Below are 14357 nucleotides of genomic sequence, written 5' to 3' on the forward strand. Positions count from 1 at the left end.
TTTACAATTTTAAGAAATTTTTTTTTTGATAGCATTAACCACACAAAGTGAAACAAATATGGGCAGAGCAGTCACAATCCACCACAATGTAGTGGGTTTTTTTTAGGTGCAGGTATTGCTTCACCCAGCTGTCCATATTCTGATGAAAAGAACTTCCAATGAAGCCCGCTTAAGCCACAGGGAAAAGCCGGTCTTAGCAGTATTTGCATGGGTTTGGAGCTGCGATGCTGAAGATTTATGGGATCCTAAGCCTGACCATCCAGCATCAACAGGCCTGGAGCTGATGCAAAGAAAAAGAAAAGAAAAATTAGGAGTTTTCTTCCTGTCCCGTCCCCCCTGCCCTAGCCAGCGCAAGCAGCAAGGCTCCAGGTGCAGTTGGTGCGCCTACATTGTGCTAAGCCCTACTGCTGTTTCTGTTGCTGCCTCCCAGCAGTTTGAATTTCTTTCTCAGTTACTGTTTTAGGCTCATAGTATTGGCAGTTCTACTGAATCCACCTGCATTATGATGTACAGGTGAAGAAGCCAGCTGACATCCATGCTTATGAGCTACCTGTACTGCCATTCAGCTTGTGACCTGCTTGTTAGCTATTCTTAACTGAATGTCATGCTAATCACCCACCTAGCCTATTTACACATACCTGTACTTAATTGTTTTGGAGTTACAGTGGTGCCCCGCTAGACGAAAATAATTCGTTCTGCGAAAATTTTCGTCTAGCGGGTTTTTCGTCTTGCGGAGCGGCAATGACAGCCGCGCTCCGCAAAACGAAAAAAAAAAAGACGAAATTTTTTCGTCTTGCGAGGCAGCCCCATAGACTTTTTCGTCTTGCGGGGCAGCCTTCCGCTAGACGAATGCCTTCGTCTAGCGAGTTTTTCGTCTTGCGAGGCATTCGTCTAGCGGGGTACCACTGTATACCCCATTGATGTCTGATAGGTTGAGTTTCCAAATTGTGTATTACAGTTAGATTTACAACTTAATGATCAGATCCAGATATTGCAAGACATGAGATGTGCTGTGTGCTTTCTCTGCATACCAAGTATGATGACCTGACAAATACAATCCAAACTGATGGGGCAACTAAGCACAATGGCTTTATTTTCAAAAAATACTTTTAAATTATTAAAGTTATACTGAGGAATTGGTGAAATCTAGGAAGTGTGACTACCTTTTGCTGAGGACATCAAATAACACATTTGTTGAATGATTTGTGGTTATGTGCTATCAAAAGTCTGAATGGCCAATTATTATTTATTTTATTTTTTTCATTTTAAAGGGAAAGATCCCCTTTATGTGGTTTAACTTAAAATACATTGTATAAGTTTGAAAAGATATTTAGCATTGATTTCTTAATTTACAAAGTCAACCCACATGCAGCTGATATAACAAAGAACTGTTTATAGATGACAAATGAATATTAAAATTCAGCAACTACTTAATTAACTATCTAATTAGATGCACTTGCTTCACCTTCCCTGTTCCATGTCCTCAAGTGCTTTAGCGTGGCTGAAATGTATTCACGAGAAACCACATTTTTCCGAGAGTGCCATTCATTCATTCAGTGCCTCCCCCCCCCCCCTGCTTTTGCTTCTGGCATTTCCCACCACCCTTGCGGACCCCAGAGGAAAGGGGTGGCTTGGGCAGTGGGTGGGGTGGGGAGAGAGGCTTTATCCCTTGCGCTGAGACCCAAGAGCGATCCTAAAAATGTGCACTCGGAAGTAACTCCTATTGCACCCCAGGAAGCTTGCTTGCTTATAAGCGTGTCTAGGGTTGCAGCGTTCACACGCGCATTAGGCACTACGGTTGGCCAGCACCTGCCGTTGCCTGGACGCCCTTGAGGCGCGTCTCCGCCAGGGGGCGCCGGCGAGCGCGAAGGCCCCGCCCCCCCCTGCCGACCGCGGCAGGTTCCCCGCGCGTGCGCGCTTGGGGCGTGGAGCGCGGCGGCGGCGGCCCCAATGGCGAAGCGCGGCGCGGCGGCGGCGGCGGCGGCGTTGGCGTGTCACGCGCCCGGGTGCGAGAGCTTCGCGGCTGCCGCTCCGCTCCTGAAGCGCCGCCGGGGCGATCCGGAGAGGAAGGAGGAGCCGCGAGGAGGAGGCGGCGGCCTGAAGCGCAAGAGGGCGGAGGGCGAGGAGGAGGAGGCGGCGCGGGCCGACAAGAGGCCCTCCGTGGCCCCGGGGGGCGCCGCCGCCGCCACGGCCCCCCTCACGCAGCAGCAGCGGCCCCCGGGCTCCGTGTCGGCGAGGGGCAGCAGCCCCAAGGCTCCTCCCGAGGAGGTAAAGAGGCCGGGGCGGGGAGCGGGGGGGAGGGCTCCCTGAATCCGCACAACAGCCCCGCGAGGTAGGCCCGAACATCTGGAGAGCACAGCTCGTCTGAGAGAAGGTTGCTGTGGGCCAAGGGGGGGTCTGGGGCACAACCAGGTTGCAGCAGCTCCCTCCCCTCCCCCTAAGAAAAGTAGCACAGGTGAGGAAAGGGGTAAATGGGGTGAAGGCTTCTGAAGTAAATCCCTTTATTTTGTGAAGCTTAGCCCAACTTTGGTAAAAGTGGCGCACTGTCTGAATGAGTCCAGCAGCACATAATATTCATGTGCAGGTGCCCCGTTTCCAACAGCGTCCAGCCAGATGTGGCCCCCCCCGCTATTCCAGAGGGCGGTTCACATGTCAGAAATGGGCCATTGGGGTTTCTGAAGAAAGAGTGAAAAAGGTGTGAGAGGGCCCTTTCTGTGCACCTGGCTTTGCCATTATATACTTTTTAACACACCTTTCTGCACGTGCCTTGGGGAGCAGAGGATGCAATCAGAATATTCCTCCCATTTATTGTAAATGTATTGCACATGGTTTAATTGCATTGAGCGGTATGTAACCTGCCATGGTACAGTGTGTTGAAATATGTAAATAGAAATTATGGGTTGACATTTTGATGCTGACATCGCTGTATAAACACTGTGAAAAATTTGCACCCCTGAGCAGCACTGATCCCACAATAAAGACCTACGAGTAGCCCATAGGTAGAGCCATGAAGGTGGCACTCTGTCAGCACCTGATTCAGTTTCTCAATTGACGTTATATTTAGATATCATGGCTAGTTGGTAAACCTTTCATAAATTTACATAAATTTAAAGCTATATATGGTTATCATCACCACACTAAATCTTATTAATGAATTATGCATTTGTGGAATACTTTATTTTGTTTCTCTAATATATTGTTAATTAATTTCATTAGCTGATTCTGAGTTATGCTTCTATTGCTATTATGACCTAAATGATAATATTTCCCCCTTTGCACCATAGTTTATTTTAAATCATTATTTTATATATCTCTATTGGCTTCATTAGCATGTTACTTTAAACCACAGTTTAAAATAAACTATGGTGTAAAGTGAACAAGCAGTGTGCATGCTGCTAAAATCAAGTGAAGTGGGTTTCAGGAAAATTTTGAATATGCATTGGAACATTTTCTGATGGCCTAGAACAGGGGTCAGCAACCTTTTTCAGCCATGGGCCGGTCCACCGTCCCTCAGACCATGTGGCGGGCCAGACTATATCTTGGGGGTCGGGGGGTGAACGAATTCCTATGGCCCACAAATAACCCAGAGATGCATTTTAAATAAAAGGACACATTCTCCTCATGTAAAAACACGCTGATTCCCAGACCGTCCATGGGCCGGATTGAAAAGGCGATTGGCCCGGATCTGACCCACGGGCCTTAGGTTGCCTACCCCTTGACTAGAAGGTGATAGAATGTAATATGTTTATCTTATATTTAGTAAACAAAATCTGTCATTTATGGTCTAGTTGTGATTCCTGCATTCCTGCATTGCAAGGGGTTGGACTAGATGACCCTCAGGGTCTCTTCCAGCTCTATAATTCTATGTTCCATATGATTCTATGTTCCTATTTGATCTCTTCAGTCTGTGGAATTGGCCCTTTTACACAAAGGTCCTCAAATGCATGTTTGGATTAAAAGCATGGGCGTACCCAGGGGGGGCAGGGAGGGCAGATGCCCCCCCCCCCCGAAGCAAGCTACCCCCCCCCCCCCGGAAGCAAAAATGATGGGCGTCCGTTTGGAGTAGACCGGGACTCCAGGGAAGAGCCAACAGCTGAGCAGAGCTGGGAAATAGCCCTGCAGTTCCTGAAGCTGCCACTGGGGGGTGTAGGGAGTCCTCAGCCCCACCAGAGTCGGTGGAGAGCGGCAGACCTGCTGCTGCTGGAGGTCTCACCCGCTCGTCTCAGCCTTGGGGGAAGAAGGCCCCCCCCCCGCGCTGGCTTCCTGGCCATGCCGGCTGCCGCCTCTTTCCCTCCCTCAGCCTTGGTTTCTAAGAGAGTTTGAGATCTCTCACACGGCAACCCAGGGGGGGAAACCCTTCCCCCAGCGCCTTTTTGTCCTCGACACCCCCCAAGTCCTTGCCATGGGGCTCCCCGTTTTGCAGACACAGGCACAGGCTTCCCCACCCCAGTTGAACTGCGTCCCCTCCCTCCCTATTTTAAAAAATATTTTTAAAGAGTCCTCTTCGGTGTCAAAATCAGTGCCCTCCTCTCCCGCCTTTATTTTTCAAATCGCTTCCTTAACACTGCGAGGCCGGCAAGGAATCTCCCCCCCCCCAACACTGCAAGCCGCCACCTTTCCATTTAGGAGATTCTCTCGTATAATTCATCCTCGCACACTTTTTTTTTCTTATTTCATGCTGTCCTGAGAGCAGCTGGCTGCTCACATCGCAGCCATGTTGTCATACCTTCCAGTTTTTAAATTTGCTATTTGAGAGAGGAGAGATCTCCACTTTGCATGTAAAGAATTTCTCTGAAGGAGACAACTCCTGTTTCTAAAGTAAGTTGAAAGGAGAAGGGTAGCAGATAGGCTTTAAAGTGCAGAGACTGAAGGAATGTAATCATAGAGTTGAAAGGGACCCCCAAGGGTCATCTAGTCCAACCCTCCACAATGCTGTCCTTAATGTTGTTTACATCTCTACCCCCCCCCCCCTTTCACATGGCTTAAAGTCACTTGTAATCAGATTTTGGGGTTGATCCACTGGGGATCAGTATAAATAGAAGAATGCAATTCTATATAAAGGAGAAATATTCCATGTAAATTGGCACACTTGAATTTAAGCATGCTTCAAACCCAAGAAAAATGATATTAGTATAAGACATGTAACTAGAATAAAAAAAAATTTCAAGCAAATCATTGTAATAACTATAGCAATAAAGCACTGCTATAATTATATATAATTTTCTTAAAATTTTGGTTTCATTCACCTTTTCCATGCTGAAATGTCACAACCTGAGCGACCATGGCTTGCCCCCCCCCTCCAGTTTTGATCCTGGGCATGCCCCTGATTAAAAGATTGAAAACTGTTGCTTTAAAGAAATAATCCTTGCTATTTGTATATTTTTAAACATTTCTTCCCTTCAAAATGTAATAATACATACTGCAGCTTCTAGTACAATGTTTAGATCATTGACTGTCACTCATTCAAATGGAAAGGGAATTGGGCTCTAAAGTCTCACTCGTCCAATGGCAAGTGACCAGCCAGCTTCTGGTCACCATGTGAGCCCAAGGCTACTTCTGAGCCCTGTAGGGAGGGAGATGATTCACATCTTCTCCCTTGTCTCAAAAGTTTGGCTGAAGGTAGTGGTCTATTTTGTTCAGCATTTGCAGAACACTAGTCTTCCTGGTCTTCACTGGTCTTCCTTTTCCCTCTAATTGGTGCCTTCCCACTTTTCTTTTAAGACCATCTTTTGGGGGGAAAGTCATGATCCTGCCAATCACAAATTTTGGGTTGGCCACCAAAGCCAGCAAAACTGCAAATCTTTGGCAGGCTACGTACAAGACCATGTTGTAATTCCGAGTAATTATTTCCCAGGATATTATTTTTTGTTCTCCAGCCAATCCACCAGAGGGGGGTGCAAGTTAAACTGTTTCTTAAATTCATTATGCTTGATGTGAGGGAAGGCTCTTTCTTTCCTCAATTTATTTGTCTGTGTGATTGCTAGCATGTAATTCAGCTAGCTAGACTCAAAGGAAAAAATGCATGTGAAGGTGAGAACTGTGCACATAGAGAGCAGTGGCTTATTTTAGCAGCGAGAACTGTCACAATGAAACAAAATAGGAAACAAAATAGGAAATTCTTTCCAGTAGCACCTTAGAGACCAACTGAGTTTGTTCTTGGTATGAGCTTTCGTGTGCATGCACACTTCTTCAGATACCACGAAAGCTCATACCAAGAACAAACTCAGTTGGTCTCTAAGGTGCTACTGGAAAGAATTTCCTATTTTGTTTCCTATTTTGTTTCGACTATGGCAGACCAACACGGCTAGCCACCTGTAACTGTCACAATGAGAACAACTAGTTCTAGGCCTGATGGACAAAATAAAAACTGAAATATCACTGGGTCTGGGTAGTATCAATCCCAATGTTCTGAAAGAACTCAAATGTAAAATTGCTGATCTGGATATTACAAGCCATCTAGCTTAATATCTGTCCAGGGAAAACTGGTGGAAAATATTGTTAAACATAGTAACCAAACATACAGAAGAACAGGTCTTGCTGAAGGAAAACAAGCGTGGCTTGTACAGGGTCATGGACCGCCTCCCTAGCCTGTTAAGAGTTTAAGAGTGTGAAAAGCTTATAGATAAAGGTGATCCAGTTGACATTGTGTATTTGAACTTTCAAAAAGCTGTCAACAAGAGTCCTGATTAAGTTTTGCAGTCATGGAGTAAGAGGTGAGGGACTCTTGTGGGTTAAGTGGCATGAAGAGTAGAAATAAATCGACAGTTCTACTGATAGAGCGATGAAGAAATTGGAGTGTCTTCAAGGATTGGTATGTGCTTTTTAATTAGTAAATGATCTAGAGTTAGTTATGAGCAGTAAGGTGGCCAGATTTGCTGATGATTTTAATTTGTTCAGGATCGTTAAAACAAAAAGGATTGTGAAGAGTTCCAAAAACACCTCTCCATACTGAGTGGATGGCTGTAAAAAGGCTAGTGCAGTTCAGTGTAAACAAGTGTAAGTGCAACCAAAATGATCAAGGGGCTGGAGCAACTTCCCCTATAGGTTACTCACCTTTTCTCGAAACCAAACAGTCCCAAACGCTGCATCCTTTCCTCATAGTGGACAGACAAAAAGAAGTACTTCACGCAGCACATAATTAAACTATGGAACTCTCTCCCACAGGAGGCAGTGATGGCCACCAACGCAGATAGCTTTGAAAGAGGATTAGAAAAATTCATGGAAGATAAGCCTAGCAATGGCTACTAGCCATGATGGCTTTGCTCTGCCTCCACAGTCAAAGGCAGTATGCTGCTGAATTCCAGTTGCTGGAAACAGGGTCATGCGTGCAGGTTTCCCAGAGGCATCTGAGAACATGATGCTGCACTAGCTGGACCATTGGCCTGATCCAGCAGACTCTCCTTGTGTTCTTATGATAAACTAGCTGACCCGGCCACACGTTGCTGTGGCTCATTTTGTGAAATGGCAAAGGAAGATGTAAAAGAGCGCATGCCTCCCCACAGCTTATCCTGTTGAACTCCCACATGCCTCCTCTCCGTATTTCCCATTTTTGCTTGCCTCCCCACAGCTTATCCCGTTGAACTTCCGCCTGCCTCCTGTTTGTCTTTCCCCTGTTTTTGCCTTCCTCCCCACAGCTTCTCCCGTTGAACTTCCACCTGCCTCCTGTTTGTCCCCCCCCGTTTTAGCCTTCCTCCCCACAGCTTCTCCCGTTGAACTTCCGCCTGCCGCCTCCATATTTTCCCCGTTTTTGCCTGCCTCCCCACAGCTCCCGTTGAACTTCCGCCTGCCTCCTCTATGTATTTCCTGTTTTTGCCTTCCTCCCCACAGCTTCTCCCGTTGAACTCTTGCCTGGCACCTCTCTGTCTCCCTCCCCCCCACTTTCGCGTTGCTGTGGTTTTGTTTTTGTTTTTTGCTTTTTAAAATTCTCCTGACCCCAAGAGTATTCTGGAAGTTCCTGTTTTCATTCTTCCCTGTCCCTTTACAGCAGGAGTCAGCAACCTTTTTCAGCCGTGGGCCGGTCCACTTTCCCTCAGACCATGTGGTGGGCCGGACTATATTTGGGGGGGGGGGAATGAACTAATTCCTATGCCCCACAAATAACCCAGAAATACATTTTACACGCGAAGCTGCGGCGGCCATTTTAGGTTAGGGCACTGGAGCCTTAAAGAGCATTCTCCCCTACCCCAGTCCCAAAATTACCCAGTCCCAAAATCACGCACCCCAGCGACACAATCCCCTCAGAGCTGGTCTTACTCAGTGCGACCTCTCAGGCATGCCTCCTGCTCCGTGTTTTTTTTTCTCGGCACATGCGAAGCTGCGGCGGCCATTTTAGGTGAGGGCAAAGGCATTGTTGCTCTGGCCAGGTCTGATGACGTCAGCAGGCAATCCGCCTTTCTATTGGATGCTGTTGGAGTCTTCATTCCTTTTGCTGGTGAGGTATAGGCGCACCATTTTTTTGGCCTTTATTCTATATTTTAGGCATGACAGGTGTGTTTTTAATTTTTTTTTTTATTATGCTATATCCTTCCCCCATGGTCATGTTACGCTTTGTCCTAAATTTGATGTGATTTGGTCCAGTGGTTATGGAGCAAGGTGCGGCTGGACGCGCACGCAATGGGAACATTTTTATATATATAGATGTTTGGCTGTTTGTGTGATTCTCTCTCTTTCCATTGCACATGTTCTTTGCTTTAGATCCTGGCTCTTAATTTTCACTAAACTATTGAATTTTTCATAAATAGAGATTCTAAAACTTTTTGTAGATTTGGCTTGTCAATGCAGAGTGCTTTTTTTTAGTGGTGTTCATGTTTCTGCTGCAGTGATATCTGTTAATTACATTTTATTTTCCTAGCCTGAAGATGATGTTTGGCGCTACAACTCCTTCCAGTACTGGAGGTCTCCATTGCCTGCTATTGATTTGTCTGATATTTTGGATTTAGAAAAAGATGATGCAATAGATGGAAGACGGTCCAGCAGTGTTTGCCTCTCAGAAATGGAAACCTGAAACCTGATTAATTCTCAAGTTACTTTGCCGAAGTTGGTTTCTTCTTTTGCTTGGAAAAGTAAGCAGAGACAATAGCCTGTTGGAGAAAAATATGCTTTGAAGGAAGGAAAACGTCTCAAAAAGAAAGAACAGCAAAAGAACCATCAGTGGACTGTCTAGAAAATTGATGGTATAAAGAATGAAGGGAGCATGAAGCTTGGAGAACAATTGGAACATTTGAAAATGAATGTATGCTGACAAAAAACCCATAGTTGGTACTTACTTCATTGAAAGAAAGTCAGAAGGGTGTGTCCTAAGTTGAACCTCGCCAAATAACTCAGTTGAGATCTGTACTGTCTTTGTTGCTAGACAAAAAATATTGTTGCTTAACCCAAAATATTTTTTTTTAAAAAAATTCACACTTCTATGCAAAATGCTGGCGATGGGTATCATTTTTGTGCCAGTTCCACTGTACAAGTTTCTTTAAGCATTTCTGAGAGTGGTGTGAAGGTAAAAATGATGCCAGAAGCTGCTTGCATTTTGGCTTGAGCCATCAAATACATGGACCACGATGGACAAGGAAAAGGAACCATGCTGAGCAATGTGAGACTATTGGGCACATTTTGGGGGCTTATTGATGGAAGGCTCCAATCCTACCTAGTTAATATGTTTGATTCTTTGTGTTTTGTATCATGTGCTTGTCAGATATTGGACTTAAGTATGAATGTTACCATTTAATATTCTTTGCTAGGAATGACTGCGTGAAACTAGAGAGTTTACCAGTAGACTTCAACTTCAGATCTGCTAATTGTCTCATTATTGAAGTTAAATGACATGCTAATTGTCTCTTATTGAAGTTAAATGGCATTTCTTTATTAATACACCATTAACTTTGGTATATTTGTAGAAATACTTTTCACTGTGTAATAAAATCTCCAGTAGATTTTTTTTAAAACCCTGTGAAGTAATGCTCATTGATTATCTCATTTGAAAACTTTACTTTCGCTGTGTGCCTGGATGCTTTGTCAGTAAGTTTTTCTGGGGTTGGGGGTGGCTTTTAAAAATGTACATTCAGTGTTAACAGCATACACATTGTACTTTTTCCTGAGCTGTAGAATGGAAAATATGATTAGACTGTCACAGCCCAAGTTTTTTTCCCCAGTGTTCCACACATCATATTTTACTTTTAAGTCAAAATGTAAACTTATGTACATTTCTTGGATAAATTTAGACTAGAGCTATCCCTCCTAGATACCCAAAAGAAAAGGATGCAGGTGCCAAGTGAAAAGATAGGCCTTTATTGAAATACAAATAATGCGTAGGGACAGCCTCAACAATTAGCAAGAGGCTGCAAAGAACCACTTCCAAAGCGATGGTGTTTTTTATACACTTTCAGATTACACACATGGTTTCTAGTCACCAGTCAAAGCAATCTTAATACAGTGGTGCCCCGCTAGACGAATGCCTCGCTAGACGAAAAACTCGCTAGACGAACGGCATGGGGCTGCTTCGCAAGACAAAAAATTTTCATCTTTTTTTTCGTTTAGTGAAAGCGCGGCTGTCATTGCCGCTTCGCTAGACGAAAAACCTGCTAGACGAAAATTTTCGCAGGACGAATTATTTTCATCTAGCGGGGCACCACTGTAGATGCAACCCAGTGTCATCTTCCTGAACCAATCAAAATCATTTGGCTCTTCAGATCAGCCCTTATCATAATATAATGTGATTACACATAAACTATTTTCAGTGTCTTTCTTTATTGACTAATTTTCCTATTCATTAAATGTCTCCCAGTATCCTCTTTAATCTGTCTACAAAACAATTGCCTAGCCTGTTTTCTTTTCATGCATACAATGGCCATCATAGATTCTAACAGTTTATTCTTTTCATTGTTCTGGAACGGACATTCACTACCTACAGTACCTACAGGTAAAAGCAGCTAGTTTTGTAGGCAGGTACAGACCTTTTCAGTTTTGCTAGGCCATGGACTCAAAAGAAAATGTTATTATCAAAATGATACGGTATGAAATTATTATTTTCTCCAGCACATTTTATCTAGCTTTAAATTAGAGAGTCTATTCAGAAGCAAGTTCCATTGAGTTCAAGTATGAAGAGGTACAGAACTGCAACCTCAGCTTGATCAGGGGAGGAGGGCTGTGCACGTAGATTGCTCCCTCACAGTGTGTAAAAAAGATAATGTTGCAGCCTTTCTCATTTCCGTATCCTGTTGTGATTTTGAAGGATCCGTCATCTTTCTCTTGGTCAGAATAAATTACCGGTAAATGGATTCTCCCCCTTTCTCTTTATCTGACTATCATATGTTTGATTGGGGGAAGGGGCTGGCGGGAGGGGGGAGGTTATCCCATGGAGTGTAGAATAAGATTCCTTAAGCATTATTGTCCATTTACTAGCATTACTTCCATATTATGGGTTGCAAAAGGAGAATGTGGAAATCTATAGGAAGAAAGCAAGGCAGTATTTAGAAATTGTGGGAAAGCCAAAGGTGCCACCTTTGTAGAATAAGATCGCCTCTTTTTCTGCTGTGAATATTGCCGTGTATGTAAGTTCCTGAACAAGTGCTGGGATGGGAATGGAGAGGGGAGATTTGAGCTGACAATGAAGTTTGGGGCAAGAGAAAATATGCACATATCTTAATTTAGACTGGGGACAGAAACTTTGCTGGTCTCCCTGTATATACTCACAGGTATATTGGCAAGCTGGTTTTTGCAATACACAGCAAGACCTGAACACAGATTGAATTTGTTAATTTTCTGTGACTTGTCGTCTATTAACTTACTCAGAGTAGGTCCGTGACAAAATAAGATCCAGTAATTTCAGGGAGTCTATTCTGAAGTAACAGTTTGTTGACTACAACCCTGTACTGTATTTACCCAAAGTTCCCAGAGCTTATAGTTGTAAGGACATATTTGGCTACATACAAACATGAACAAGTTTCCTGAAGATACTTCATGCATATTTTGTGGCAACTGGTACCATTTGAGAACAATCACATTTATCGTAAGTACTGTTGAGATAAAATAGAAACTAGTGTAGCCTAAATTGCTCTGCAGCCATCATAATGCAAACAGTTATAAACCAGACTCTTTAGATGGCAATAGAGATGCACAATAAACTCTTGAAAAATCTGAATTTGTTTTCATTGGAAAGGTTTTATTTTGAACCGGACTGTTGTTGAAACTTGAATAAAGTGACGTGAATGTTAATCATTTCCCTAATGTGGTATATAAACTTGAAACCCGATTGTGTCACATGATTCTGATTACCAGGTGATAGTCTCTTCAGCTTAATTGCAGTACAAACATTTCACCAGTTTTCAGAGGCCATCTCTTTTCCATCTCATTAAAGCTTTTAAGTGCAAGCCCATGGAAATTTGTAATCATTGCTTTTCGACATTGTTTCCACTAGTTGCTAGTGTTAAGCAAGCTTTATCTGATTGGGAATGAGATGGAAACTTCAGACTGAGATCCAGTGGCTGAAGGCTACAAAAATGCTGTTTTAGTGATCAGAATGAAGGTAAGTAGGCTGACTTTTCTGTTGCAATATTTTAAGATTTTGATACAAGCATTACTTAATTTGGAATAAAATTACAATGTGTTTTTAGTAGCTTCAGTTTGGAATGCGTAGTTTGTTTTTGAGTAGAAGTGCATTTCAGACACTTTTCTAATAGACTGTTTATGAAAAGTTAAGGACCGGAGACGGAAAAGTTGAAATGAACGCACTCTTAAATTGACAGCCTTTTCACAATTGCAGTTCAGTTGGATGATTCTCTTCAAAAGACTATAGAAATAGCTTTGCAAAACAGCAGTGCTTGGCAAATGAAAAGAAATGTTGGATTTGGTTCTGTGACTAGTCCATCAGCATAAATCACTAAACAGTGGCCTATAAAGCAGGATGAAAGAATTAAATTATAGCTCTAAATTATGAATTGTGTCAATTAAGACTTGCTTTCTAATTTTTTATTTAAAAATTCTTGAATCTCCAAAATTCGTGATGTTTTTGTATCCTTATAACAAGTTTGCTGTCCATTAATTTAATGAACTAGCTTATCATCTTGCTTTACACACTGAAAAGTTAAGTACTGATTATGCTCCTGTTAGATTTTTAAAAATAAATTAACATGATTTATTTAATTCAATGTATTGATAGCTTCCTATACATTTCAAAGTGATTAAATAAAGACACCAATAAAACATATAAAAGAATATATGAAGACAATTAAAACAATTTTATGTTGTTTTTATATATGAAATGGTTTTAATTGTATTAAACACACACACTCGTTGCATAGTCAGAACAGAATCAGCCTCAGACCTGTGGTTGTCTTAATGTATTTTCTAAGAGAGCTATATAAAAAGGCAGTTTAAAAAGATGGGTTTTGTAGCAGAAGTATGCTGGTGTCCTTTAGCCATTCCCCCCTTCAGAAATACACAGTGAATATGCTCCCCCGTCTTCCTCCAGTGGAGAATGAGATGTGTCTATTCATGTCTTTGCCCTTATAGAGAGGAAAAGCAGCTAGGGAAAAACTTTAAATAGACAAACAACCAAAAGAGAAACTTGAAAGAAGTCCCCTTTTCTCTGTGTTCCCCCACTCACACAATCTCCTGGTTGCTGCTTGGAGAGTTTTTTTTTTTTTAAAAAAAAAAAACCCGTACATAGCTTTCACATTGAGTTCAGACCCTAGAGCTGAAGATACAAGTTGATCTGTACAAGAGGAAATGTCAAGCATTAGTTAATTCTTTAGAAACTACCAAGTACTTACACACAAATGATGTCCTGACAAATATCAAAGAACAACAATGCCAAAGTGATTTATCTTTTTCAGAACTGCTTTTAGTTTTCCTTAATGCTAAGCTCTTCTCTGCCTTGAAAAATACATGCATGCCAAGAAAACATAAAGCAGGCTACGTTTATGTCACAGGTAGTGATATCAATCAAACTAAACTAGAATTCCGTGCAAACTGGCTTTTAAATCACATGTTGCAGAAAATCTTGAAAATGTGACCGCAGCTGTATTATCTTACACACCAGCCCCCTTTCAAACTGAAAGCCAAGATTGTGTGGTTAGTTGGCCCAGCCCTGCTTGACAGGTTCCCAATAAGAGCTTCAAAAGTTTAACTCCCTCCCATTATTATTTAACCTAAGACTAGTGAGGAATCACAGAGTATCTCATCGGGGTGGAGAAGTACATTGGTGTTTATAGTGGAATAAGCTTCATAGAGTGAAGCCACTCCAGTCTGAGCAGGCACCTTGGCCCGGTTGTTGCTTAAGTGTTGTGCAAGAAAGCGTCTTGGTATGTAACCTGCCGAGCTGCTGGAAGAATCCAGGCCATAAAGACAGCTGCCAGTTGCTGATA

General features: G+C 42.9%; 1 protein-coding gene and 1 long non-coding RNA gene across 2 annotated transcripts in view; both read left to right on the forward strand.

Moving 5' to 3' along the window:
- The first annotated feature begins 2201 nt into the window (after window positions 1–2201).
- LOC117055116 lies at window positions 2202–9375 on the forward strand. Its single transcript, XR_004427577.1, has 2 exons — window positions 2202–2268; window positions 8852–9375. It is a non-coding gene; the product is annotated as an uncharacterized LOC117055116 (long non-coding RNA).
- Window positions 9376–11878: 2503 nt separating this feature from the next.
- Window positions 11879–14357, forward strand: part of TRPM6 (transient receptor potential cation channel subfamily M member 6) — a 93845-nt gene continuing 91366 nt past the window's right edge. The window contains exon 1 of the mRNA XM_033163828.1: window positions 11879–12517. Within this exon, the coding sequence (XP_033019719.1) occupies window positions 12512–12517 (6 nt within the window). The 5' untranslated portion in view covers window positions 11879–12511. The remainder of the gene's footprint in view (window positions 12518–14357) is intronic.

The sequence above is a fragment of the Lacerta agilis genome, chromosome 11 (genome assembly GCF_009819535.1).
Source record: "Lacerta agilis isolate rLacAgi1 chromosome 11, rLacAgi1.pri, whole genome shotgun sequence".
Taxonomy (NCBI): domain Eukaryota; kingdom Metazoa; phylum Chordata; class Lepidosauria; order Squamata; family Lacertidae; genus Lacerta; species Lacerta agilis.